Source organism: Zophobas morio, unplaced genomic scaffold (assembly GCF_036711695.1).
Source record: "Zophobas morio isolate AGI-343-1 ecotype UQ-CSIRO unplaced genomic scaffold, CSIRO_AGI_Zmor_V1 ptg000022l, whole genome shotgun sequence".
Taxonomy (NCBI): Eukaryota; Metazoa; Arthropoda; class Insecta; order Coleoptera; family Tenebrionidae; genus Zophobas; species Zophobas morio.
Genome location: NW_026972127.1, coordinates 2,231,522 through 2,259,130, shown reverse-complemented (window position 1 = coordinate 2,259,130; position 27,609 = coordinate 2,231,522). Strand labels below are relative to the sequence as shown.

The following is a 27,609-nucleotide window of genomic DNA, read 5'->3' as shown; positions in this document are numbered from 1 at the left end:
TTTGTCAAAATTTAGTGGCATGATCGCGATTCCAATTACTTAATTCAATGGAGGCTATAAATGCCGCTACCGTTAAGTACTGTCAAGTTCTGTTAGTGAGTGCATCGGTACCACAATGCCAAGGAAACTCCTCCAAACGAAAAAGGTTAAAAGAACACACATTCTATTCTTAGATGTTTACCGAGCGCAATCACCTTCTTGTGAACCGTGCTATCCAGGCCGATAACTGAAAACTGTTTGTGGCGATCAGCGTGGAAGATTTAGAAGTTGCTAATTTTTCGATAAGTGGACGATGAGGCAATTTTCTAACGTTTTGTTTTCTTTTTTCCAGTCGATCTGTAGTCCGGCACCATTCAGCGATGAACCGGAAGCCGTTCGGATTAGAGAAATGTGCGATTACTCTCAGCGGATAACCTATGAAATGGCCTACAGCGGTAAAGCGCCGCGTCCGGTCAGGGTATATGCCGATGGAATTTACGATCTGTTTCACCAAGGACACGCCAGGCAACTCTTGCAGGCCAAAAACGTTTTTCCTAATGTCTACCTCATTGTCGGAGGTAATTGGTTCGTTATCTTTGTGTGTTTTAGGGTATTTACTAGTGCTGATAATGACGCTTTGCGATAGGTTATCATGGGTGCTAAAGTTTCATACTGCGGAAAGAAGCTAAAACCAGTTAGTTTTGACAATAAACATTATCACTTAACGAATAAGTGGCCTACATGGTACTTAAAATGCAGCTACGTGGATAAGAGCTAACACAAAACACGTTGTTATCCCCGCAACATAATTTAGAAAATTCTTAGGCAAACATGTTTATAGTCCTGAAGTAACGTGGTATCACTCAGAATTGTCACACAACCGTTGAGCAGAAATAACTCTTCACGTAGTCCAAACAATCCGATGATAAATGGAATTTCAATCGCCAAATTTTTAAATTCTCACTCACCCTGTATTTTTATTAGTACCGTATCTTACTCCGTTTTTGTTCGTGTTCTTCTAATGTGTCTTTTAAAAAAGTAACTTATAATTAACTTTAAATTTCGAAAATAGAAAAATTCAAATATAGAAGAACTGAAAACTCGAGAAGTCGAAAAACTTACAATTTTAAAAATCGAAAACTTAAAATATCGAAAAGTTGAAAGATTGTGAAAACCGAAAGTTCAAAAAACGAAAAATTGAAAATCCAAAAAGTCAAAAAGCCGAGAAATCGAAAAATCCAGAACGTGAAAAATCCAAAAGTCGAAATACTAAAAAATCCCAAAATTGAAAAATCGAAGAATCGAAAAACTGAGAAAACTCAAATTGAACGAAATATCCAAAAATTTGTACAAGGAAATATCGATTTTGCAGTCAGACTCCGCCCCATAATTGCAAAATCCATATTTCCTTGCAAATATGTACCATTTTGACCATGTTTTCAGTTTCTTGTTGCGAAAAAATGCCTATGTATGTTAAGAAAAAAAAACAAAAAATATAGGCCCCGCCCACCCACCCTACCTCAATTGTGATTATTTTTTTATTCGTCGTGAGCCAAGAGGGCGGAGCTTAATTGCAAAATCCTTATTTCTCTACAAGAAATGAAACACTTGTGTACGTCTTCCACGTACACCAAGCAAAAATCAAGATACCCACGTACAATAAAAACAACTTATTAAGCTCAATCCATTCCTAAAGTCAATATAATGTCTAATAGTAGTCGCGAAAAGTAAAAAAAAAATTAGAACCTCTGGAATATTGAGAGTCAAAATATCGGGAATTTTTTGGATTTTTGTAATCTTTGGAATCTCTGGAGTCTCGGAATGTCCAGAATTTTCTGGAACCTATTTATAATCTTTAGAATCTTGACAATCTTCAGATTCTTCAGAAGTTTTGATATTTTCCCTTACATCTTTAGAATTTTTAGGACCTTCAGTTTTCGAAACATTGGAAAAATTCAAAATCTGTAGAATCCCTAAAATCTAAAATTTCTCTAAAATCTAAAATCGCTCTATAGTCCATAGAATCTGTAGATTACTTACCTAGAATCTAGATTCGTTAGAATCTCCAAAATTTGTAGAATCTATATAATCTTCAGAATATTTAGAGTTTCTGGGATTTATTGTATAGAAATTTCCGGAATTTTTGGAATTTGTGGAATCTCTAGAATCTTTGAAATCTTTAGAATATCCGGGAATCTTCAAAATCTCCATATTATTCTTTGGAATATGCAGAATCTTTGTAATTACTGGAATTTCTGACACTTCTGGAATCTTTTAAAATCTTTGGAATCTTCAAAATGTTTGAAGTCTTCTCTGGAATCTTTAGTCTCGGAATTTCCGTAATTTTTTAATTTTATGGAATCTCGGGAAGCTTCAGAATTTTAGTGATCTTCAGTTTTGGAATTATTCAAAATCTTCATATTCTTTAGAATCTCTAAAATTTCACCGGTTTCAGAATATCTAAATTTTTGAGATTACTAGAATTTCTGAAACATTCGGAATTTTTTGAAATCATTAGAATGTTTATTTCTTCAAAATCTTCGACTCCTCGAAGTCTTAAAAATTTTTGGAATATTTAGTCTTCGAAATCTTCAGAATTTCTAGAATCGCTGGAAACTTTGAAACCTTTGGAATATTTATAATTCTGAGAATCTTCAGTCTTCAGAATTTTTGTGATCTTCAGCCTTTGAAATATTCAAAATTATAAAATAGAAATACTGAAGAACTGGAAAACCAAAAAATCCAGAAATCGAAAAATCTAAAATTTAAAACATTGAACAATTGAAATATCGCAAAATTGAAAAATGGAGAAATCCAAACATCAAAGAATAAAAAAAAAAATCGAAAATCTAAAACTTAAAAATAGAAAAACTGAAAAATCGACAAATCGAAACTCCAGAATTTAAAAAAATTGAAAAATCGGATAACTGAAAAATCGAAACATCGAAAAATTGAAAAATCGGAAAACCGAGAAATCCAAAAATCGAAACATCGAGAAATTGAGAAATTGAGCAATCAAAATATCCAAACATCTGAATTCGATAAATCGACGAATTGGAATCGATTGGCCTGAAAATTTGAAAAATTGAATAAACGAAAAATTGGAAAATCGAAAGAAACAACAACAATTACGGAAATGAAGAAACAAAAAATTGTGATGTAAAATCGAGAAAATGAAAAATGAAAAGCCAGGAAAATGCTAATTCAAAATCGGGGAGTTGGAAAATTGAGGGGACGGAAAATTGAAAAAGGGCACAATTAACAATCGAGAATGTGAAAAATGGAAAAATGAGAAATTGTAATATTGAAAAATTCGAAAATTTGGAAGTCGACAAATTGTAAAATTGAAAAATCAAAAATAAAAAAACGAAAAAGTGTATAATTAAAACCTAAAAAATGTACAAAGTGAAAATCAAACTTGAAAATTTGAAGAAAAATTGCTAAAAACCTGAAAATTTGAAAAATTTAATAAAGGAAAAATTGTAAGATCGAAAGAAACAACAAAAAATAAAGGAAATCAAAAAACAACAAAAAATTGGAAAAGGGAAAAATGAAAAATTGAGAAACTGAAAAATCGAAAAACGAAAATCTGTAACATTGAAAAATTGCCAAATTGAAAAACTGATGGAAACCGAAAAATTGAAAATTTTGGAAGTCGAGGAATTGTAAAATTGAAAATTCAAAAGTAAAAAATGAAAAATTACAAAATGAAAACTTGAAAAATCTTAAGAGTCGAAAAAGTGAAAAATCAAAAAAAAAATATGTATTATGAAATAGAAATATTTAAAATTAAAGAAATTGGAAAATCGGAAGACTGGAAATCCAAAAACTGCAAAGTAAAAATTGAAAAATGGACGAACTGAAAATTCAAAGCCTGAAAATTTGAAAAATTGAAGAATCGAAAAACAGAAAACTCACAAAATTGAACGAATATCCAAAAATTGGGAAATCAAAAAATTGAAAAATTGGGAAATCGAAAAGCCGAAAAATTGCAAACCTAAAGAATCGAAAAATTGAAAAATCTGGAGCCTGAAAAATCGAAAACTTGAGGAACTGAAAAACTGAAAAATCGAAACCTCCGCAAGTCGAAAATGGGAAAACTAAAAAATAGATCAATTCAGAGATCGGAAAACTGAAAATTCAGAAACGTCAAAACTTGAAAATTAAAAAAATTGGAAAATTGAAAAACCGAAAAGTAAAAAAACGAAAAACTGATAAATCGAAACATCGAAAAATTCACAAATCGAAATGTATATAAAACAGTCGAAAATTGAAAAATCTAAAGTTTAAAAAACGAAAAACTGAAGAATTGAAGAAGTGAAAAATCGAAACTGCGAATTCGAGAAACGGTAAAATAAAAAAAAATATATATTAATCGAAAAATCGGAAAACTGAAAATTTAGCAACGTCAAAATTTTAAAAACTGTAGAATAGAAATACTGGAGAATTGAAAAATCAAAAAATTCAGAAATCGAAAAATTTAAAATTACATTTTGTCTTTTTGTAATAATATGTGTAGACTTTTCACAACATAAAACTTAAAACATGTTTAAAACGGAAAATTTGTACAAGGAAATATCGATTTTGCAGTCAGACTCCGCCCCATAATTGCAAAATCCATATTTCTTTGCAAAAATGTACCATTTTGCCCATGTTTTCAGTTTCTTGTTGCGAAAAAATGCCTATGTATATTAAGAAAAAAAAAAAAAACAAAAAATATAGGCCCCTCCCACCTACCCTATTTCAATTGTGATGATTTTTTTACTCGTCGTGAGCCAAAATCCTTATTTCTCTACAAGAAATGAAACACTTGTGTACGTCTTCCACGTACACCAAGTAAAAATCAAGATAGCCACGTACAATAAAAACAACTTCCACTCTGACAAAAAGTCCATTTTTAAAATAAGCTCAATCCATTCCTAAAGTCAATATAATGTCTAATAGTAGTCGCGAGAAGTAAAAAAAAATTTAGAACCTCTCGAATATTGAGAGTCAGAATATCCGAAATTTTTTGGATTTTTGTAATCTTTGGAATCTTGACAATCTTCAAATTCTTCAGAAGTTTTGATATTTTTCCTTATAATCTTTAGAGTTTTTAGGACCTTCAGTTTTCGAAACATTGGAAAAATTCAAAATCTGTAGAATCCCTAAAATCTAAAATTGCTCTATAGTCCATAGAATCTGTAGATTACTTACCTAGAATCTAGATTCGTTAGAATCTCCAAGATCGGTAGAATCTATATAGTCTTCAGAATATTTAGAGTTTCTGGGATTTATTGCATAGAAATTTCCGGAATTTTTGGAATTTGTGGAATCTCTAGAATCTTTGAAATCTTTAGAGTATCCGGGAATCTTCAAAATCTCCGTATTATTCTTTGGAATATGCAGAATCTTTGGAATCACTGGAATTTCTGACACTTTTGGAATCTTTTAAAATCTTTGGAATCTTCAAAACGTTTGAAGTCTTCTCTGGAACTTTAGTCTCGGAATTTCCGTATTTTTTTAATTTTATGGAATCTCGGGAAGCTTCAGAATTTTAGTGATCTTCAGTTTTGGAATTATTCAAAATCTTCATATTCTTTAGAATCTCTGAAATTTCACCGGTTTCAGAATATCTAAATCTATGAGATTACTAGAATTTCTGAAATATTCGGAATTTTTTGAATCTTTAGAATGTTTATTTCTTCAAAATCTTCGACTCCTCGAAGTCTTAAAAATTGTTGGAATATTTAGTCTTCGAAATCTTCAGAATTTTTAGAATCGCTGGAAACTTTGGAATATTTATAATTCTGAGAATCTTCAAAGTCTTCAGAATTTTTGTGATCTTCAGCCTTTGAAATATTAAAAATTATAACCAGAAATAAAAAAAATTGAAAAATTTTAAAAAAGAAAAATGAAAACATCGAAAAATTGAAAAAAAATTAAGAAATCGAAGTATAAAACTGTCGAAAATTTGAAAATCCAAAAAGTAAAAAAGGGGTGGAAACCCAAAAACTGCAAAGTGAAAAATTTAAAAATTAGAAAATCGACGAATTGGAATCGATTGGCCTGAAAATTTGAAAAATTGAATAAACGAAAAATTGGAAAATCGAAAGAAACAACAACAATTAAGGAAATGAAAAAACAAAAAATTGTGATATAAAATCGAGAAAATGAAAAATAAAAAATCAGGAAAATGCAAATTAAAAATCGGGGAGTTGAAAAATTGAGGGGACGGAAAATTGAAAAAGGGCACAATTAGAAGTCGAGAATGTGAAAAATGGAAAAATGAGAAATTGTAATAATTGAAAAATTGGAAAATTTGGAAGTCGACAAATTGTAAAATTGAAAAACCAAAAATAAAAAAACGGAAAAGTATATAATTAAAACCTAAAAAATGTACAAAGTGAAAATCAAACTTGAAAATTTGAAGAAAAATTGCTAAAAACCTGAAAATTTGAAAAATTTAATAAAGAAAAAATTGTAAAATAAAAATCGGGAACATGAAAAATTGTGGAAACGAAAAATCGAGAAACTGAAAATTCGAAAAATTGAAGAAACGAAAAATTGAAAAATCGAAAGAAACAACAAAAAATAAAGGAATTGAAAAAATGAAAATTTGTGACATAAAATCGAGAAAATGAAAATGAAAAATTGAAAATGACAATAATTAAAAACTGAGAATGTGAAAAATCGAAAAATGAGAAACTCAATTTAAGTAGTTTAAATTTCAACTACAACATGTTTATTGGAAGAAACTTGAAACAGTTATCAAAGTACACGTAGCCAGAGAAATAATTAACATAAGAACACAATAATACGACTGTTTACGTTATTAGAATTATTCCATTCAAGGAAAGGTTTGTCCTATTTTACCAACGACGCTTGGAAAGTTTACAAACCATAGCAACAACCGAGACATCTACATCTGATAAAGCGCTCTTTGTACAGTAATTTATAATTCCGAATTTTAGAAAGTACCAGCAAAATTAATTCACGACTTTTTTCGCTGAAGAACTTTTGTACTCTGATACCATTTGAGAGAAATGTCGAAAAAAAATAGAAACCGACCGTCGCTTTTTTTGTTTCCGTTCTACTACATAGTTGCACTGGCCTAATTTAATTTTCAGTTTAGTATCGTGTAAAACTGGCGACCACACAGGTGTTAGCTTGGACATTTAACAATTGTAATCCTGAGATAAGAGTGAACTTTAGCTGCAACATGCCACGATTTGTTGCTATTTTTGTTGCGTGAAGTGGGTGAATAACAACACTGTCGCAGTTTTGATGATAAAATTGTAATTGTCAAAGGGATTTCCATAAAGTGGAAAAATAAAAGTTGATTGTATTCGTCTTGCAAAGTTTTCTTAAAAACTATTTAAATAACTTGATGAAAAAAAAAACACCTAAGAGCGATCATCTGTTCGATGGTAGATTATCAGGTGGGATCATTTTACAATACAGATTTGACGTTTTTGTTGTTGATATTTGACCGAAACAATTGTCCCTCAGATTAAAACAAGCGATAATTATTGAAATTAGTATTTTGTGAGTCCACAGTCGGAGCTTTGGAACACCTGGCAACTCATCAATTTAGATATAAAACAACGTGAAATAAATACAATTCTTAAGTTTTTTATCAACAGAGCTTTAATTAATGTTTGATATCTAGGAGGCCATGAATTTTGTTTGTAAGTTGGTGCTACTACCCGATCGTCAAGTTCATTTTGAAATTTTTCCTTTGACATTTGACGTATTAGAATTTTAGTTAGTTTGAAATTCCACACAAGTTCTAAAACTACTAAACAAAAAATTGAGCGACCAGTTTCATTAATTCTTCGACATTTGTCTGTCAGATTATGTTTATCAATGAATAAGTGGCCAACGCCTGTGGGTTGGTGTCGGTAGTGACATCTGACATTTGACCTGTTTGGGGGTCATACGCTGTATCATACTGTCGTTAAGTAACTGAGGCTATTTTCAGCTGCCACGATTGAAAATAAGTGACATTTGCCTTAAAATAACACAACTAATAAAATAATAAATAAGGTTCTTATTGTTTTCATTGTTAGAACCGTCTATATGTATTAAATTCGGAGTGTATTTTAGGACACTTGGATTAGGTGTAGCTCATTTAACTTAATCTTAAAAGAAGCTTTTATTGACCGCTTGATAAGTATCGACCTTTTTGACATTCAGTACCAACCCAACAAAAATGTATTTTTTTACTATTGAATTTAAATAAAAAGGGCTCAAACAAACCCCCCACAGCATGAAAATAAATAAGTGTTAGAGAATATTAAAGAGTGACAGCTTCAATGTTGGAACGAGTTTTGAACGATTATGACCCTTATCAGGGACTACATACATATAAATTAAAAAAGTACTGTTAAAAGTCACTACTTGTACTTGATAAAAAAGTAATATCTAATAACCTGCTATTTCTAAACCTGGTTCGTTATAATAGATAATACATTTTGACATAAGTAAATTAAATATCACTGTCAATCGTGTCAGTTTTAACAACAAGAAGTAGGAGGGGCTAAATATACTACCTAGTCCCGACGTTGCCAAATTGTGCCTATACTGAACAGAAATAAAATTAGTCCTTCGAATGACAAGAGCGTGGGTGGGTGGGCGGGGTTTAGTATTTACTAAGATAAGACTGATTTTGGCAAATGGGATAGCCTCGAAGACAATTAATGGGGGTGGGTGGGTGGGGCTAATACTTGCTACTATAAGACTGATTTTGGCAAATGATATTTAATAAAATCTGTAAACAAAAAATTAAAGTTGGTTGAAATAAAGCACTTGCACTTTATTTTATAACCAACAAGATCTGTTTCAAAAGTAATTATTTTAGTATATGTGCGACCTCTCGTAAAATAGTGGTAGTTCTTTATTTCACTCAACTTTAATTTTTTTTATATTTATTAATTTTACTTTTTCACCAATTGAAAATGAAATAAATATCTAATGTGTCAAGTTTCCCCTTTCAAGCTAAAATCAGTGGCGTTTACAGACACCTGTATATTGAAGACGTCAACATTTTATTTATTTTTTGTTCAAAGCACAAAAAATACGAGTTTTAACTGTGAAGTGTTTTTTATTCTGACGGTAGTTCAAACAAGAAAATTGCATTCAAAGTAGCATTGATTGTACCGTGTAATTTTTTAAAATTTGACATAAAGGGAGGCCATGAAAACAAGAGATTTGATGGACGTAAGGCGGAGTTTAATTACTTGTTTTTTATATAAATGTCACCGTCATCGACACTAATTATTTATATCAATGTGACAGTCATTGTCACAAATTGAGGTTAAACTAATTAAACTACGCCTTACGTCTTTCACATCTTGTGTTTCCAGAGCCTTCTCTTATATCCAATTTAAAAAAAAAACATACGGTATGTGCTTTCAAATTTACTAAAGAATTGTTGGTTGCATATGCTTTTTATTTTAAACTGACAACTTTACAACAACTTGGTCCCTCGGTACGAGGTTTGACTCCTCAAGAAGTAAGGTGGAGTGACAGGTCTACCAAATATTAAAACGTGTATTTTATGCTATTTTTTCTACTTCGCACCTTTTCTCCGTTTCAAAACAAAAGTTGGATTTTTTTTTAATTTTGGGGAATTTTGTCGTGGTTGGTACAACAAATGTCAGATTGTAACATTTGAAGTTTAAATTTTCACAATATTTAATTATTATTAACAATGTGTGAAGCTGAAGACGATTTTACGCCACCGAAACAGGGGAAATTACCCAAAGTAGCACCAGTAAATGTTTGGACCAAGCTAGATGAATCACATGGCAGTAAAAACGATTACTCGTGAGTCATTTTTACCATAATAGTATGACAATCACCTTACCCTGGCATTAATCCAACTGCCCAAGATGCATCTAACGTTACGATTAAAGGTCGATTTATAAACTTGCTGTTGACGTTACTGTTCGTCGTTGACGTTGACGTTGACGTTGCCGTTGAAAGTTGGCACACCGTTGGGGTGACGTTCGAGATGACCAACAATCAAATTGCGATCACAGAACACTCAATACATTTGCGATAGTGTACAGTCCTACCAACTTGAAGGAAAATCCCCTAAAGTAGGCGGGACATTCTTCTGGTTGACAGCACTAATTTCACGAAAATCAAATTTTGACAGAGGTAATGAGGTCCACTAATATTAATTCATTTAATCACTTGTTCACTTAATATGTATAGTCTTTTTTTTCGCATTAAGAAAGATAAAACAGGTTCAAAATGGTAAATTTTTGTAGGAAAGTATCGATTTTGGAATTATAGGCTCCGCCCCTCGCTCTGACAACTAATGAAAAATTCATAAAATTTATCACAATTGAGCTTGGGATGGATATGGATGGGGCTTAATTTTTGGCTTATTTTTTCTTAATATACATCAGTCTTATCTGAGCAAGAACTAGCCCCGCCCACCCGCCCGTCTTTTCTGAGAGGATAAGTGATAAGACTTATCTTAGCAAGTAGCTAAGTAGGGCGGGTGGGCGGGGCTAGAACTTGCTAACATGAGTCTTATTTTGGCCAGTGACATCCTCTGAAAAAATAGGGGGCAGGTGGGTGGGGCTAGTACTTGGTTAGATAAGACTGATTTTGGCAAATGACATGTCCTCTGAGAAAATAGGGGGCGGGTGGGCGAGCGAGTGATTTTGCCCCTATTAATCTTGTAAAAACTTTTGTGAAATTTAAAGGTGTTAAATTTCTAAATCTACCCGAAATGTGCAAAATATAATGAGTTTTAACTTGTGATTTATTCTTGAATTCCAAACATTCGCCAAGTCGTGAAAAGTCGTGGAAAATCTGGGAAGTTGGAAAGGCTGGAAGCTCGAGAGTGCGGAAACTTTGAAAATTTTGTATTCTGGAAATAGAAAACTCTCTTAAATTGAGTAAGAGTAGCTTGTGTAGAAACTTTGAAAATAATAAAAATTCAAAATTTTCAAAAATTACATATTTTGAAAAGTCTGCAAACCTCTGAATATTGTATCGGAAACTGGTAAATCTGCAATGCGTCAGTTTTGCAAACTTTCAAAAGTTTGAAAATCTGGAGAGTCTGGAAAGTATGCATAACTTCGAAATTTCGAAATATAGAAGCTCCAGAAATTCTGCGAAATTTGAAAACTCTTCTAACTTTGAAAACTTCTGTATTTTCCAAACAAAAAAAAAAAAGGGTGAGAAAGAGTAGCAGGTCTGGAACTGTGAAAACTTTATTAAAACTCTATGACTCTCGGAGGGTATTTGTCAAAATCAGTCTTATCTTAGCAAGTACTAGCCCCGCCCACCCGCCCTCTGTTTTCTTGGAAGGTATGTCATTTGCCAAAATCAGTCTTATCTTAGCAAATACTTTTCTTTCTAACGACTAGTTTTATTTCCATTCAGTATAAGCTCATTAATTTCACTCAGATTGAATAAAATCAGTCACTGAAAAAGAGACGGGGTGGGTGGGCGGGGCTACTTATGTTCTTCTGTCTAGTGCAAGTGGAAGCCTTGTGTCTAGTGGAAGTGGAAACGAATAGAAGAATCTAAGATGTGAAAAAAGTAAAAAAACGCTATATTTTTAGATATCGAATTTACAAGAAAATATCTTCAACTAATTTTAGGATATAGTATTTTGCAAACAAAAAAGTAAGGTCGAGAAAGAGTAGCAAATCTGGAATTTTGAAAACTTTATAAAAACGCTACGAGTCTCAGAGGGTATGGAATTTGCCAAAATCAGTCTTATCTTAGCAAGTACTAGCCCCGCCCACCCGCCCTCTGTTTTCCTGGAAGGTATGTCATTTGCCAAAATCAGTCTTATCTTAGCAAGTACTAGCCCCGCCCACCCGCCCTCTGTTTTCTTGGAAGGTATGTCATTTGCCAAAATCAGTCTTACCTTAGCAAGTACTAGCCCCGCCCACCCCCTTCTTCTCTTTCTAACGACTAGTTTTTATTTCCATTCAGTATAAGATTATTAATTTCATTCAGATTGAATAAAATCGGTCACTGAAAAAGTGATAGGGTGGGTGGGCGGGGCTACTTATGTTCTTCTGTCTATTGGAAGTGGAAGCCTTGTGTCTAGTGGAAGTGGAACAGAATAGTAGAATCTAATATGTGAAAAAAGTAAAAAAAGCGCTATATTTTTAGATATCCAATTTACAAGAAAATATCTTCAACTAATTTTAGGATATAGTATTTAGCAAACAAAAAAAATAAGGTCGAGAAAGAGTAGCAGATCTGGATCTTTGAAAACTTTATTAAAACTCTACGACTCTCAGAGGGTATGGCATTTGCCAAAATCAATGTTATCTTAGCGAGTACTAGCCCCGCCCACCCGCCCTCTGTTTTCCTGGAAGGCATGTGATTTGCCAAAATCAGTGTTATCTTAGCAAGTACTAGCCCCGCCCACCCGCCCTCTGTTTTCTTTCTAACGACTAGTTTTATTTCCATTCAGTATAAGATCATTAATTTCATTCAGATTGAATAAAATCAGTCACTGAAAAAGAGACAGGGTGGGTGGGCGGGGCTACTTATTTCTTGTGTCTAGTGGAAATGGAAACCTTGTGTCCAGTGGAAGTGGAAACGAATAGTAGAATCTAAGAAGTGAAAAAAGTAAAAAAGCGCTATATTTTTAGATATCGAATTTACAAGAAAATATCTTCAACTAATTTTAGGATATAGGTAGTATTTTTCAAACAAAAAAAAATAAAGTCGGGAAAGAGTAGCAGATCTGGAACTTTGAAAACTTTATTAAAACTCTACGACTCTCAAAGTGTATGGCATTTGCCAAGATCAGTCTTATCTTAGCAAGTACTAGCCCCGCCCACCCCCTCTCTTTCTAACGACTAGTTTTATTTTCATTCAGTATAAGATCATTAATTTCATTCAGATTGAATAAAATCAGTCACTGAAAAAGAGACGGGGTGGGTGGGCGGGGCGGGGCTACTTATGTTCTTCTGTCTAATGGAAGTGGAAACCTTGTGTCTAGTGAAAGTGTAAGCGAATAGTAGAATCTAAGGTGTCAAAGAAATAAAAAAAAAGCGCTATATTTTTAGATATCGAATTTACAAGAAAATATCTTGAACTAATTTTAGGATATAGGTAGTATTTTGCAAACAAAAAAATAAAGTCGGGAAAAAGTAGCAGATCTGGAACTTTGAAAACTTTATTAAAACTCTACGACTCTCAAAGGGTATGGCATTTGCCAAAATCAGTCTTATCTTAGCAAGTACTAGCCCCGCCCACCCGCCCTCTATTTTCTCAGAGTTTATGTAATTTGCCAAATTAATCAGTGCGATCTCAAAAACATGTTTTACATGATAATTTGTTGTAGAGAAACAATAAGGATTTTACAGTTAAATTCCACTCCTTTGGATCTCGACGATTAAAAAAAATCATCACAATTGAGATAGGGCGGGTGGGCGGGGCTTATATTTTCCTTTTTTCTGAAATTACGTAGTCGTCTTTTCAGAACAAAAACCTTAAAACATGTTTAAAATGGTAAATTCTTATAGATAGATATGGATCTTGCAATTAACCCCCGCCTTTTTTTCCTTAATATGGGTAGACTTATTTTGACAACAAGATACTTAAAACATGTCTAAAATGGTAAATTTTTGTAGTAATCAATTAAAATCCTGCACTTTTCTTCTACAGCCCCTTTAAATACGGGAAAAGTTGAAGATCAAACTTACTATCAACGGAGTTTGTAAGTGACAATTTTCAGCTCTAAAAGTAACGTCAACGTCAACAGCTAGTTTATAAATCCCACTTAATTGTAATAATTGCACATTTCATGACCGGAATATTCATTGTAAAATCAAAATATGTATTGAAAATTAAAGAAATCGGGGAAAAACGAATAACTGAAACATTGAAAAACTAAAAATTGAGAAATTTAAAACTTGCAAAATTAGTGAATCGAAAAATTGGAAAGGAGAAAAAAATTATCGAATCGATACAAAGAATTGGAAAACCAAAAATTGTGGAATCGAAAAATTCTAGAATCGTCAAAATTGTAAAACCGAAAAACTGTAACACTGAAAGATCGAAAAATTAAAAAATTAAATATCGAGAAATTCAAAATTCAAAAACCGGAAAATTGAAAATGTGAAATTTTTAAACAATTGTGATTATTATTATTACATATTTAAAATGAAAACTAGAAAAATTGTAAATCAAAAACTGAGAAACGAAAAATAAAAAAATCTAAAAGTTGAAAAACCAAAAAATTAAAAACCGAAAATTGGAAATCGATAAATTGTAAAATCTACAAACTGATGCATCAAAAAAAAATAAAAACAAATGAAAATTCGAATAGTTACATGTCATACAATTGAAGAAACAAAAAAAAATGGAAATTTAAAAAATTGCAAACCGAAAAATGGAAAAATCGAAAGATTAAAGCTGAGAAAGTTACAAATCGAAAAATTCAGAAAAATCGAAAAAATGCAAAATTGAAAAAAACGGAGTATATATATTGTAAAATAGAAATATGTATTAAAATGAAAGAAATTGGAAGAAAACGAGTAATTGGAAATCCAAAAATTTCTCAATTATCGGGCCTTCCGATTTCTTTAATTTCTAATACATGTGTCGATTCTACAATATTTCGTTTTTTAGATTTTGCACTTTTTCGATTTTTCAGTTTCTTAATTTTTATTCTCTTGATTTTTCTATTTTTCTTTGTTTCAACTTTTTAATTTTTTAATTTTCAATATTTGTTTTCATTTTATACTTTTTCGTTTTTTATTTTTCAAATTTACAATTAAAAAAACCTAGAAACTGTAAATTCGAAAAATTGCAAATCGAAAATCCGAAGAAACGACGAATTGAAACATTGAAAAACTAAAAATTGAGAAATTTAAAACTTGCAAAATTAGTGAATCGAAAAATTGGAAAGGAGAAAAAAATTATCGAATCGATACAAAGAATTGGAAAACCAAAAATTGTGGAATCGAAAAATTCTGGAATCGTCAAAATTGTAAAATCGAAAAACTAACACTGAAAGATCGGAAAATTAAAAAATTAAATATCGAGAAATTCAAAAATTAAACATCGGAAAATTGAAAAAGTGATTTTTTTTAAATTGAGATTATTATTACATATTTAAAATGAAAACCAGAAAAATTAGAAATCCAACATTGAAGGAAACGAAAAATAAAAAAATCTGAAAGTTGAAAAACCAAAAAATTAAAAACCGAAAAGTGGAAATCGATAAATTGTAAAATCTACAAAGTGATACATCAAAAAAAAATAAATAAAAACAAATGAAAATTCGAATAGTTACATGTCATACAATTGAAGAAACAAAAAAAAAATGGAAATTTAAAAAATTGCAAACCGAAAAATTGAAAAATCGAAAGATTAAAGCTGAGAAAGTTACAAATCGAAAATTTCAGGAAAATCGAAAAAATGCAAAATTGAAAAAAAAGGAGTATATATTGTAAAATAGAAATATGTATTCAAATGAAAGAAATTGGAAGAAAACGAGTAATTGGAAATCCAAAAATTTCTCAATTATCGGGCTTTCCGATTTCTTTAATTTCTAATACAAATGTCGATTCTACAATATTTCGTTTTTTAGATTTTGCACTTTTTCGATTTTTCAGTTTCTTAATTTTTAATCTCTTGATTTTTCTATTTTTCTTTGTTTCAACTTTTTAATTTTTTGAGTTTCAATATTTGTTTTCATTTTATACTTTTTCGTTTTTTATTTTTCAAATTTACAATTAAAAAACCTAGAAACTGTAAAATCGAAAAATTGCAAATCGAAAATCTGAAGAAACGACGAATTGAAACATTGAAAAACTAAAAATTGAGAAATTTAAAACTTGCAAAATTAGTGAATCGAAAAATTGGAAAGGAGAAAAATATTATCGAATCGATACAAAGAATTGAAAAACCAAAAATTGTGGAATCGAAAAATTCTAGAATCGTCAAAATTGTAAAATCGAAAAACTGTAACACTGAAAGATCGAAAAATTAAAAAATTAAATATCGAGAAATTCAAAAATTAAACATCGGAAAATTGAAAAAGTGTTTTTTTTTAAATTGTGACTATTATTACATATTTAAAATGAAAACCAGAAAAATTAGAAATCCAACATTGAAGGAAACGAAAAATAAAAAAATCTAAAAGTTGAAAAACCAAAAAATTAAAAACCGAAAATTGGAAATCGATAAATTGTAAAATCTACAAACTGATACATCAAAAAAAATAAAAACAAATGAAAATTCGAATAGTTACATGTCATACAATTGAAGAAACAAAAAAAAAATGGAAATTTAAAAAATTGCAAACCGAAAAATTGAAAAATCGAAAGATTAAAGCTGAGAAAGTTACAAATCGAAAAATTCAGGAAAATCGAAAAAATGCAAAATTGAAAAAAAAGGAGTATATATTGTAAAATAGAAATATGTATTAAAATGAAAGAAATTGGAAGAAAACGAATAATTGGAAATCCAAAAATTTCTCAATTGTCGGGCCTTCCGATTTCTTTAATTTCTAATACATATGTCGATTCTACAATATTTGGTGTTTTAGATTTTGCACTTTTTCGATTTTTCAGTTTCTTAATTTTTAATCTCTTGATTTTTCTATTTTTCTTTGTTTCAACTTTTTAATTTTTTAATTTTCAATATTTCTTTTCATTTTATACTTTTTCGTTTCTTATTTTTCAAATTTACAATTAAAAAAACCTAGAAACTGTAAAATCGAAAAAGTGGAAAATCGAAAATCTGAAGAAACGACGAATTGAAACATTGAAAAACTAAAAATTGAGAAATTTAAAACTTGCAAAATTAGTGAATCGAAAAATTGGAAAGGAGAAAAAAATTATCGAATCGATACAAAGAATTGGAAAACCAAAAATTGTGGAATCGAAAAATTCTAGAATCGTCAAAATTGTAAAATCGAAAAACTGTAATACTGAAAGGTCGAAAAATTAAAAAATTAAATATCGAGAAATTCAAAAATTAAACATCGGAAAATTTAAAAAGTGATTTTTTTTAAATTGTGATTATTATTACATATTTAAAATGAAAACCAGAAAAATTTGAAATCCAACATTGAAGGAAACGAAAAATAAAAAAATCTAAAAGTTGAAAAACCAAAAAATTAAAAACCGAAAATTGGAAATCGATAAATTGTAAAATCTACAAACTGATACATCAAAATAAAAACAAGTGAAAATTTGAATAGTTACGTGTCATACAAATGAAGAAACAAAAAAAAAAGGAAATTTAAAGAATTCCAAACCGAAAAATTGAAAAATCGAAAGATTAAAGCTGAGAAAGTTACAAATCGAAAAATTCAGAAAAATCGAAAAATGCAAAATTGAAAAATAGAAATATGTATTAAAATGAAAGAAATTGAAAGAAAACGAGTAATTGGAAATCCAAAAATTTCTCAATTATCGGGCTTTCCGATTTCTTTAATTTCTAATACATATGTCGATTCTACAATATTTCGCTTTTTAGATTTTGCACTTTTTCGATTTTTCAGTTTCTTAATTTTTAATCTCTTGATTTTTCTATTTTTCTTTGTTTCAACTTTTTAATTTTTTGAGTTTCAATATTTGTTTTCATTTTATACTTTTTCGTTTTTTATTTTTCAAATTTACAATTAAAAAAACCTAGAAATTGTAAAATCGAAAAATTGCAAATCGAAAATCTGAAGAAACGACGAATTGAAACATTGAAAAACTAAAAATTGAAAAATTTTAAACTTGCAAAATTAATGAATCGAAAAATTGGAAAGGAGACAAAAATTATCCAATCGATACAAAGAATTGGAAAACCGAAAATTGTGGAATCGAAAAATCCTAGAATCGTCAAAATTGTAAAATCGAAAAACTGTAACACTGAAAGATCGAAAAATTAAAAAATTAAATATCGAGAAATTCAAAATTTAAAAACCGAAAAATTGAAAATGTGAAATTTTTAAACAATTATGATTATTATTATTACATATTTAAAAGAAAACTTGAAAAATTGTAAATCAAAAACTGAGAAACGAAAAATAAAAAAATCTAAAAGTTGAAAAACCAAAAAATTAAAAACCGAAAATTGGAAATCGATAAATTGTAAAATCTACAAACTGATACATCAAAAAAAAATAAAAACAAATGAAAATTCGAATAGTTACATGTCATACAATTGAAGAAACAAAAAAAAAATGGAAATTTAAAAAATTGCAAACCGAAAAATTCAGAAAAATCGACAAAATGCAAAATTGAAAAAAACGGAGTATATATTGTAAAATAGAAATATGTATTAAAATGAAAGAAATTGGAAGAAAACGAGTAATTGGAAATCCAAAAATGTCTCAATTATCGGGCTTTCCGATTTCTTTAATTTCTAATACATATGTCGATTCTACAATATTTCGCTTTTTAGATTTTGCACTTTTTCGATTTTTCAGTTTCTTAATTTTTAATCTCTTGATTTTTCTATTTTTCTTTGTTTCAACTTTTTAATTTTTTGAGTTTCAATATTTGTTTTCATTTTATACTTTTTCGTTTTTTATTTTTCAAATTTACAATTAAAAAACCTAGAAACTGTAAAATCGAAAAATTGCAAATCGAAAATCTGAAGAAACGACGAATTGAAACATTGAAAAACTAAAAATTGAGAAATTTAAAACTTGCAAAATTAGTGAATCAAAAAATTGGAAAGGAGAAAAAAATTATCCAATCGATACAAAGAATTGGAAAACCAAAAATTGTGGAATCGAAAAACTGTGTCACTGAAAGATCGAAAAATTAAAAAATTAAATATCGAGAAATTTAAAATTTAAAAACCGGAAAATTTAAAATGTGAAATTTTTAAACAATTATGATTATTATTATTACATATTTAAAGTGAAAATTAGAAAAATTGTAAATCAAAAACTGAGAAACGAAAAATTAAAAAATCTGACAGTTGAAAAACCGAAAATTGCAAATCGAAAGTTTGATTCTATTTAACGTTTTTACGTTTACTTTTTATTTGCTATTTGATGACATTTGTAAAAACTACCAATCTTGAAATTATAGATTGTACCAATTGTCTGAGTCAAGTAACGGATAAAATAAACGTCAAAATTGTTTTTCATACGTAGAACGTGATTTATTCAACAATACCCATATTTCGGGGGGGCGTCAAGTTGTCTTCAGCTTCACAAATAGTTCATACACTTATTATCACTGTCAAAATTTAAACTTCAAATGTTGGAATCTGACATTTGTCGTACCAACCTCGATAAAATTCCCCCAAATTCAAAAAATTTTTTTTTATAAATTGCAGTTTGCAACGACAAGCTCACCCACAGCTACAAGGGTAGAACCGTGATGAACGAAGCCGAGCGCTACGAGGCCGTCAAGCACTGCCGCTACGTGGACGAGATCGTCCCCGACGCGCCCTGGGAGGTAGACGAAGCCTACATGCTAAAACACAAAATCGACTTCATAGCGCACGACGACCTGCCGTACGGAACCGACGACAGCAACGACATCTACGCGCCGTGGAAGGCGAAAGGCATGTTCGTGGCCACCGAGCGCACAGAGGGCGTCTCCACCTCCGACATCGTCGCGCGGATCGTCCGCGACTACGACATCTACGTCCGACGGAACCTGGCCCGGGGCTACTCGGCCAAAGACCTCAACATCTCCTACCTGAGCGAGAAGAAGATCCGCCTCCAGAACAAGATGCATGAACTCAAGGACAAGGGGCGGCGGGTGATAGACACCATCGGCGAGCGCAAGGACGACATGATAGCGAAATGGGAGGAGAAGTCGCGGGAGTTCATCGAGAACTTCCTCCTCCTGTTCGGGCGGGAGCGGCTCACCAACATCTGGAACGAGTCCAAGGGGAAGATCATGAACGCGCTGAGCCCGCCGAGCTCGCCGCTGCCGCCGGCGTCGCCGACGTCCAGCAACGGCGACTGCGACTTCGCCGAGGACGGGATTCCCCCGAGGAAGAACGCGCGGTACGAGTCGCCGTCGCCGTCGTCGTCGCGGACTAAGTACTTCGGGGAGGACTACAGCGACGAGGAGGATTGTTTGTTGCAGAACGGGCTTAAGCAGTAATGCGGTTGTTTTAACGTGAAATTTTGTGTATATTTGTCACGAATTAAATTATTTTAATATTTATTGAGAGGCGAGACGGTTATTTATTGCTTGTTGGCGGGCCGCGGTTTGCCGCCGCGGTACCTCGAGCCGTCCAGCGGGACGTTGGCGGGAAATCGCGGCCCGCGTTTGGTTACACTAGTTCACTGTTCTCTTTCGTTCATATGAAACATACTTATGAAGCATTGCCAAAATTATGTGCGCGTTTCAAAAACAAGGTCGTTTTGTTTTTGCGAGTCCGAGTTCCTCTTTATTTCGTACGTAAACTTTTTCTGTGTTATTTCCGAGCGGGGTTAGCTAGGAGCGAGTCATTAGTTTCATGATATTAGATCAAGTATTAACTTAAAGTGATAAAGTACGTTTATATTCTCCACGAGCGTGGTTACAATACTGCAGAACTGATAACAGCTTTATTATTTGTTGTACGTCATTATTAAACCTGGATGTGATCTACAAATATGATCCTATTTTTGTAGACTATTTACAAGCACTTTGTTTTGTAGTATAGGATTATAGCAATTAAATGAAAATATACTGAACCTATGCCAAAGGCGCGTTAGAAAGATTCCACTTTTTCAATAATCAAAACTCGATACAATTCCAAGAGATTTTTAACGGCGCTTTGGCATAACTTGTTTAGCACGTTTGCAAATATTGCGATTGTTTGCGGTTTTAGCAATACACACCAAATTGAATTGCAATTGACACCTTTTATCGTGCGAATCCCGTGGGACGTGGATGGCGGGTACGTGGATTTGCATAGAGGAACTGTATTGCCGAGTCTGTATGTATATTTTAACAATAAAGTCTTTTATTTAATGACTAGTTTTAATAATAAACCTATATCTGGATCGAACGAGTGTTTACACACTACTTGTTCGCAGCAGGGTAACAAGTCTTTTTTTAAGTTATAGTACATATTTCATGCATTATTTATAAATTTTGATGAGCTGACGTTGCGATTCTCCGTGCCAATTTTAAAATTTGTCTTACACGTGTTATAAACACAATGTGGAGTACTAAATAAGTCGAAGGAATTTATAGTTCACAGTAAATCAACAAATTAATAACTTTTTGACAAATCCATTTGCTGCAAATTTGAATCTAACTATTTTCCCGCGTCTCCCGATATTTAATTCTAATTGGCTAAAATTAAAAAAGGAATAAAACACCCTACATTTAAGCACGTATTACAATGTACTCCATTTTTTAAATAACCGGACGGAATAATATATATGTGTATTATGGGTTACATAATTTCGTCCGTTCCTTCAAGAAATAAAGCATGTTTAATTTATAGATACGTATATAATGTTATTCACTTTTTAAGCAAAAACAAGTACTTTACATTAACAAACAGCTTAAATGCAAATGCAAAACAGTTTTCTTCAACGTTAAAAACCTAGTTTGTTGACACTTGAATTGTTTATGTTACTGTTCTTGTTTTTAAAAGCACAACAGAAAGACTAAACAGCTATGTTAAATTCTGCACTCAGAAATATTATTATTATAATTTGAACTGAAAAAGTTTCAATTTTAAAAAAGTTGTCTAAAAATTATGAAAAAATTCATGGACGTAGATCTCGACACGCTGATTCCAAAAATATAGCATGTTGATGGTCACGAAGCAACATTTTCGAAAAAATCGCTGCGAAATACCAATTTTTGAAAATTTCAAAAATTTCGAAACTTCAACGGTCGATTCTGGAAAAACGGTTACAGGTATCAAAAAACCGAAGCCGGATTTGAGTTCTAGAGCTCGAAATCTACAAGAAAATGTATTTAGTTGAGTTTCGAAAATGTCAAAATTTTTGCGAAATTTGAAAAAGGGGGGACCACTGAAAAATTTCAATTTTAAAAAAGTTGTCTAAAAATTATGAAACAATTCAGGGACGTAGATCTCGACACGTTGATTCCAAAAATATAGCATGTTGATGCTCACGAAGCAACATTTTCGAAAAAATCGCTGCAAAATGCGAATTTTTGAAAATTTCAAAAATTTCGAAATTTCAAGTGTCGATTTTGGAAAAACGGTTGCTGGTATCAAAAAATCGAAGCTGAATTTGAGTTCTAAAACTCTAAATCTATAAGAAAATATATTTAGTTGAGTTTCGAAAATGTCAAAATTTTTGCGAAATTTGAAGAAGGGGGGACCATTAAAAAATTTCAATTTTAAAAAAGTTGTCTAAACATTATGAAAAAATTCAGAGACGTAGATCTCGACACGCTGATTCCAAAAATATAGCATGTTGATGGTCACGAAGCAACATTTTCGAAAAAATCGCTGCGAAATGCGAATTTTTGAAAATTTCAAAAATTCCGAAATTTCAACGGTCGATTCTGGAAAAACGGTTACGGGTATCAAAAAACCGAAGCCGGATTTGAGTTCTAGAGCTCGAAATCTACAAAAAAATGTATTTACTTGAGTTTCGAAAATGTCAAAATTATTGCGAAATTTGAAGAAGGGGGGACCGTTGAAAAATTTCAATTTTAAAAAAGTTGTCTAAAAATTATGGAAAAATTCAGGGACGTAGATCTCGACACGCTGATTCCAGAAATATAGCATGTTGATGGTCACGAAGCAACATTTTCGAAAAAATCGCTGCGAAATGCGAATTTTTAAAATTTTCAAAAATTTCGAAATTTCAACGGTCGATTCTGGAAAAACGGTTCCAGGTATCAAAAAACCGAAGCCGGATTTGAGTTCTAGAGCTCGAAATCTACAAGAAAATGTATTTAGTTGAGTTTCGAAAATGTCAAAATTTTTGCGAAATTTGAAGAAGGGGGGATTATTAAAAAATTTCAAAAATTTCGAAATTTCAACGATCGATTCTGGAAAAACGGTTACAGGTATCAAAAAACCGAAGGCGGATTTGAGTTCTAGAGCTCGAAATCTACAAGAAAATGTATTTAGTTGAGTTTCGAAAATGTCAAAATTTTTGCGAAATTTGAAGAAGGGGGGACAATTGAAAAATTTCAATTTTAAAAAAGTTGTCTAAAAATTATGAAAAAATTCAGGGACGTAGATCTCGACACGCTGATTCCAAAAATATAGCATGTTGATGGTCAGGAAGCAACATTTTCGAAAAAATCGCTGCGAAATGCGAATTTTTGAAAATTTCAAAAATTTCGAAATTTCAACGGTCGATTCTGGAAAAACGGTTACAGGTATCAAAAAACCGAAGCCGGATTTGAGTACTAGAGCTTGATATCTACAAAAAAATGTGTTTAGTTGAGTTTCGAAAATGTCAAAATTTTTGCGAAATTTGAAGAAGGGGGGACAATTGAAAAATTTCAATTTTAAAAAAGTTGTCTAAAAATTATGGAAAAATTCAGGGACGTAGATCTCGACACGCTGATTCCAGAAATATAGCATGTTGATGGTCACGAAGCAACATTTTCGAAAAAATCGCTGCGAAATGCGAATTTTTGAAACTTTCAAAAATTTCGAAATTTCAACGGTCGATTCTGGAAAAACGGTTCCAGGTATCAAAAAACCGAAGCCGGATTTGAGTTCTAGAGCTCGAAATCTACAAGAAAATGTATTTAGTTGAGTTTCGAAAATGTCAAAATTTTTGCGAAATTTGAAGAAGGGGGGATTATTAAAAAATTTCAAAAATTTCGAAATTTCAACGATCGATTCTGGAAAAACGGTTACAGGTATCAAAAAACCGAAGCCGGATTTGAGTTCTAGAGCTCGAAATCTACAAGAAAATGTATTTAGTTGAGTTTCGAAAATGTCAAAATTTTTGCGAAATTTGAAGAAGGGGGGACAATTGAAAAATTTCAATTTTAAAAAAGTTGTCTAAAAATTATGAAAAAATTCAGGGACGTAGATCTCGACACGCTGATTCCAAAAATATAGCATGTTGATGGTCAGGAAGCAACATTTTCGAAAAAATCGCTGCGAAATGCGAATTTTTGAAAATTTCAAAAATTTCGAAATTTCAACGGTCGATTCTGGAAAAACGGTTACAGGTATCAAAAAACCGAAGCCGGATTTGAGTTCTAGAGTTCGAAATCAACAAGAAAATGTATTTAGTCGAGTTTCTAAAATGTCAAAATTTTTGCAAAATTTGTAGAAGGGGGGACCATTAAAAAAATTTAATTTTAAAAAAGTTGTGTAATGTCAAACTTGTAGCATCGCCTTCATCTTTGAATCACTTTAACGAAACGCTATCTTGTAAGCTACAACGTTTGAAAACCTCAAGTTTCTCTTATCAGTACGAAATTTTTATTTTGAGGGTGAACCGACCTTATCACAGTTTTTCTTAAACAGAAATTGCGATTCAAATCAAGGCCACTGAATTGCAATAATTGTCCAAATCTCACTAATAGTTGTCTTATCTTGTTTCTAGTTGCTTGTAGAAGCATAACGTCAACATGAGTGCGCGAATTTTGCAGGGGCCTAAACAAAAGAACCTCATTGAGGAAAAAACACTAGGTCGTTTTATTTTCAACCGCTGTACAAAATATTACAATAATCTTTGCCAGGTAAGAACAAGCGTCATTTTGTTACAATCTGAAAAAAACAGAAAAAAACTAGATTGACGGTACCACCGACAAATGCGAAACGTACGGTAGTCTGAAACTACGAGGTACTCGATTAGCCATCGAACTCCAGAAAAGAGGAGTGACATCCAAAGATGTAATTGTAGTGTGTTCCGAGAATACACTTGACGCGGTTATTCCAATCGTAGCAGGTACTTTCATTGGTGCTAAAGTCTCAAACTTGGATCCGTCACTTTCCACAAGGCATATTAAACATTTGTTAAGTTTGGTGGAACCAAGAGTGATTTTCGTCCAAGAATCGTCCATCAAATTAATCGAGGAGTGTATTTTGAATAACGACTTTCAAACAGAAATCATCGTTTTTGGTACTTCGCAAAGGTACTCCCTCTTTTCAGACTTGATTAAAAAACAAGAAAACGAAGACGAATTTGAGCCAGTCGATGTTGACCCCGAAGATATAGCCTTGATGTTTTTCAGCAGCGGTACTACAGGGCTGCCAAAAGCAATTTGTCACTCGAGCAGAGGGTATATGGAGATGGTGACACAAACATGGTGACGACACTTTTTTCTCTGATTGATTGTTATAAGTATTTGTGTATGTTGTAGTCAAATTGGTTGGATTGATAAAGTTTTACACTTTACCACATTCTACTGGATGACAGCGATGATGATCTTCCTTGGATGTTGCAATTTTGGTAATTACAGGGTGTTTTGTCGGAATGCAAGTGGCGAAGACATTTTCAAAATTATTCAGAAATATAAAGTAAGTTGAACGGCTAGATGTTAATTTTCTATTAAACAAAGTGTTGTTAATAGATGTACATTGTGATTCTTCATTTCAGGTCAAGAGTATGTTTATGGCTCCTACTTTAACCTACAAACTCACTCGCGTCGAAAACCCACGAAAATATGACACTTCTTCTCTTAAAACAATCACTGTTGGTGGTACCCCTATATCAGCAGTTCAGATTGAGAAACTGAGTCAAATGTTTCCGACTGCAATAACCTATCAGTTGTACGGTATGACCGAAATAGGACTGATCTCAGGGTTTGGACCAGACGTCGACCAAGAAACGCTTAACAGAAAAATTACATCCTGCGGAAAACTCAGCTCAAACACCAAACTAAAGGTACGACTTTATCAAACTTGAATGTAAACACATCCACCCATATTTCCGCTTTTCTAGGTGGTTGATTTCGCCACTGGAGAAATGCTCCCTCCGAACAAAAAAGGAGAAATATGCGTCTTTTCCCGTTCTCTCATGAAAGGGTACCACAAAAAAGACTCCTCTCAAACCTTCGAGAAAGACGGTTTCCTGAAAACCGGCGACGAAGGGTACTACGACGAAGAAGAATACATCTACATAGTTGAAAGAATTAAAGAAATGTTTAAGTACCAATCGTGGCATATAATTCCGTCTTCGATCGAAACAGTACTGCTGGAACATCCAGCCGTTAAAGAGGCTGTGGTTTTCGGGCTTCCGCACGACGAAGATGGAGATGTTCCAGCTGCTTGTTTGGTGTTGAAACAGGGTGGTAACATTGGAGAACAAGAGATTGACAAGTTTTTGACAGAAAGAGTGGCCGATCGGGAGAGGTTGAGGGGAGGAGTTACTTTTGTGGAAACACTGCCCCAAACCCCCACCGGGAAAATCGACCGGCGACAAGTTCGAGATTTTGTTGTAAACATGAAAAATTAAAAGCGACAAAAAGTTGAACTAAAGCACATATGTTTTTGAAAAAAAGGTGAATTTTATAATAGATTTTTTCTCCTGTTTCTGTATCTCAATTTTTCCTAATATATAATCCGAATTTGAAAAAAAAATCAATAAAAAAAATTATCGTTAAATATAGGCAACCATGTGCACGTTAGCGCTTGGAGGTAGCTGGTAGCTCGCTGGGGGATTTTAGTTAGAAGGTTGGCATGGCGGCATGGTGAAAAGACGCTATAAGTTAGCTAGGTTAAATTAGTTGGCTTGGTAATTAACAAAATGGGGGAAGACTTTGTTTAACGAAAATTAATCGAGGCGACGACGATGCCACAGTTTTCCTCAACACGGGCAGCTAATTCTTGCGGCTTTCAAAATGAATTTTTGAACGACGCTAACACGTGTAAATTTGGTTCATTGTTTGTAAATTCACAGATCAGGTTAGGATTTTAATCGTTAACTGGTTCTAATACAATTTAACAGACATTAGATTTGTTTAGATCAAGTACTTTTATGCTCTGCAGTTTCTAACCTCACGTAATATTTTCATCTGCACAAGTTTTATTTCACACCAGATCTTTGTTTTATAAATCTTTGCTAGTTTTTTTTTGTATTGTAAATATGTTTGTAGGGTTCCATTTTGTTAGACGATCACAGTCAAGGCCAAATTTTGAATTTTTGAATTTTCGCGGGCCTTTCAAACTTTTTCAAGTGTCAATTTAAGGCCGGATGTTTGGGTTATCACACGATTAAATATGAAATCGAATAATTGAAAAAAACGAAAAATTGTAAAATTGGATCTAAAAAATTGATCCATGGACGCCTTCCATCGGGAAAGATGGGTCTAATGTTATTTAGAGCTTCCCTCGCTCCTGAAGTACACACAGTCAAACAACTACTTGGGAAAAAGGAATTTGATTCTTTGCCATGCGTTTAACAATTCATGGAAAATTTAGCAAAATATTGTGCGATAAATTAAGCAGAAATGCAAATCAGTGTGTAAACTTTAAAACAACGACTCTGCAAATATTTCCATAAGGAAATTCAAAATTATGATGATTCCAGATGGATCCTGAATCCGTTTTTGGAAAATTGTTTCCAAATATAAAGCTCAAACTTGAAAACCTTGTTTTTAAAAAACAACCACACATCGCATTAATATTCATTTTTACTTTTTACAATTTTTTTTTACCTAACCGGTTTCGACCATAATTTCTTGCTGTTGCAACTTTCGAATTCTCAATTTTTCGAAATTTTAGTTTGGGGACTTTTCAGTTTACTCCTATTTATTATTCAATTTTTGGATTTTACAATTT

General features: G+C 32.0%; 2 protein-coding genes across 2 annotated transcripts; both read left to right on the top strand.

The window, feature by feature from the left end:
- Window positions 1-48: 48 nt before the first annotated feature.
- LOC135133744 (choline-phosphate cytidylyltransferase B-like) lies at window positions 49-20,891 on the top strand. The gene is made up of 3 exons (XM_064062236.1): window positions 49-145; window positions 332-557; window positions 19,252-20,891. Exons 1-3 carry the CDS (start codon window positions 116-118, stop codon window positions 20,031-20,033), a joined length of 1,038 nt encoding a protein of 345 aa, XP_063918306.1. The 5' UTR covers window positions 49-115; the 3' UTR covers window positions 20,034-20,891.
- A 3,530-nt stretch (window positions 20,892-24,421) lies between these two features.
- On the top strand, window positions 24,422-26,312 carry LOC135133699 (uncharacterized). Its single transcript, XM_064062178.1, has 5 exons — window positions 24,422-24,566; window positions 24,619-25,136; window positions 25,191-25,347; window positions 25,427-25,714; window positions 25,772-26,312. The coding sequence occupies exons 1-5, from the start codon at window positions 24,456-24,458 to the stop codon at window positions 26,282-26,284; spliced, it is 1,587 nt and encodes a 528-aa protein (XP_063918248.1). The 5' UTR covers window positions 24,422-24,455; the 3' UTR covers window positions 26,285-26,312.
- The last annotated feature ends 1,297 nt before the right edge of the window (window positions 26,313-27,609 follow it).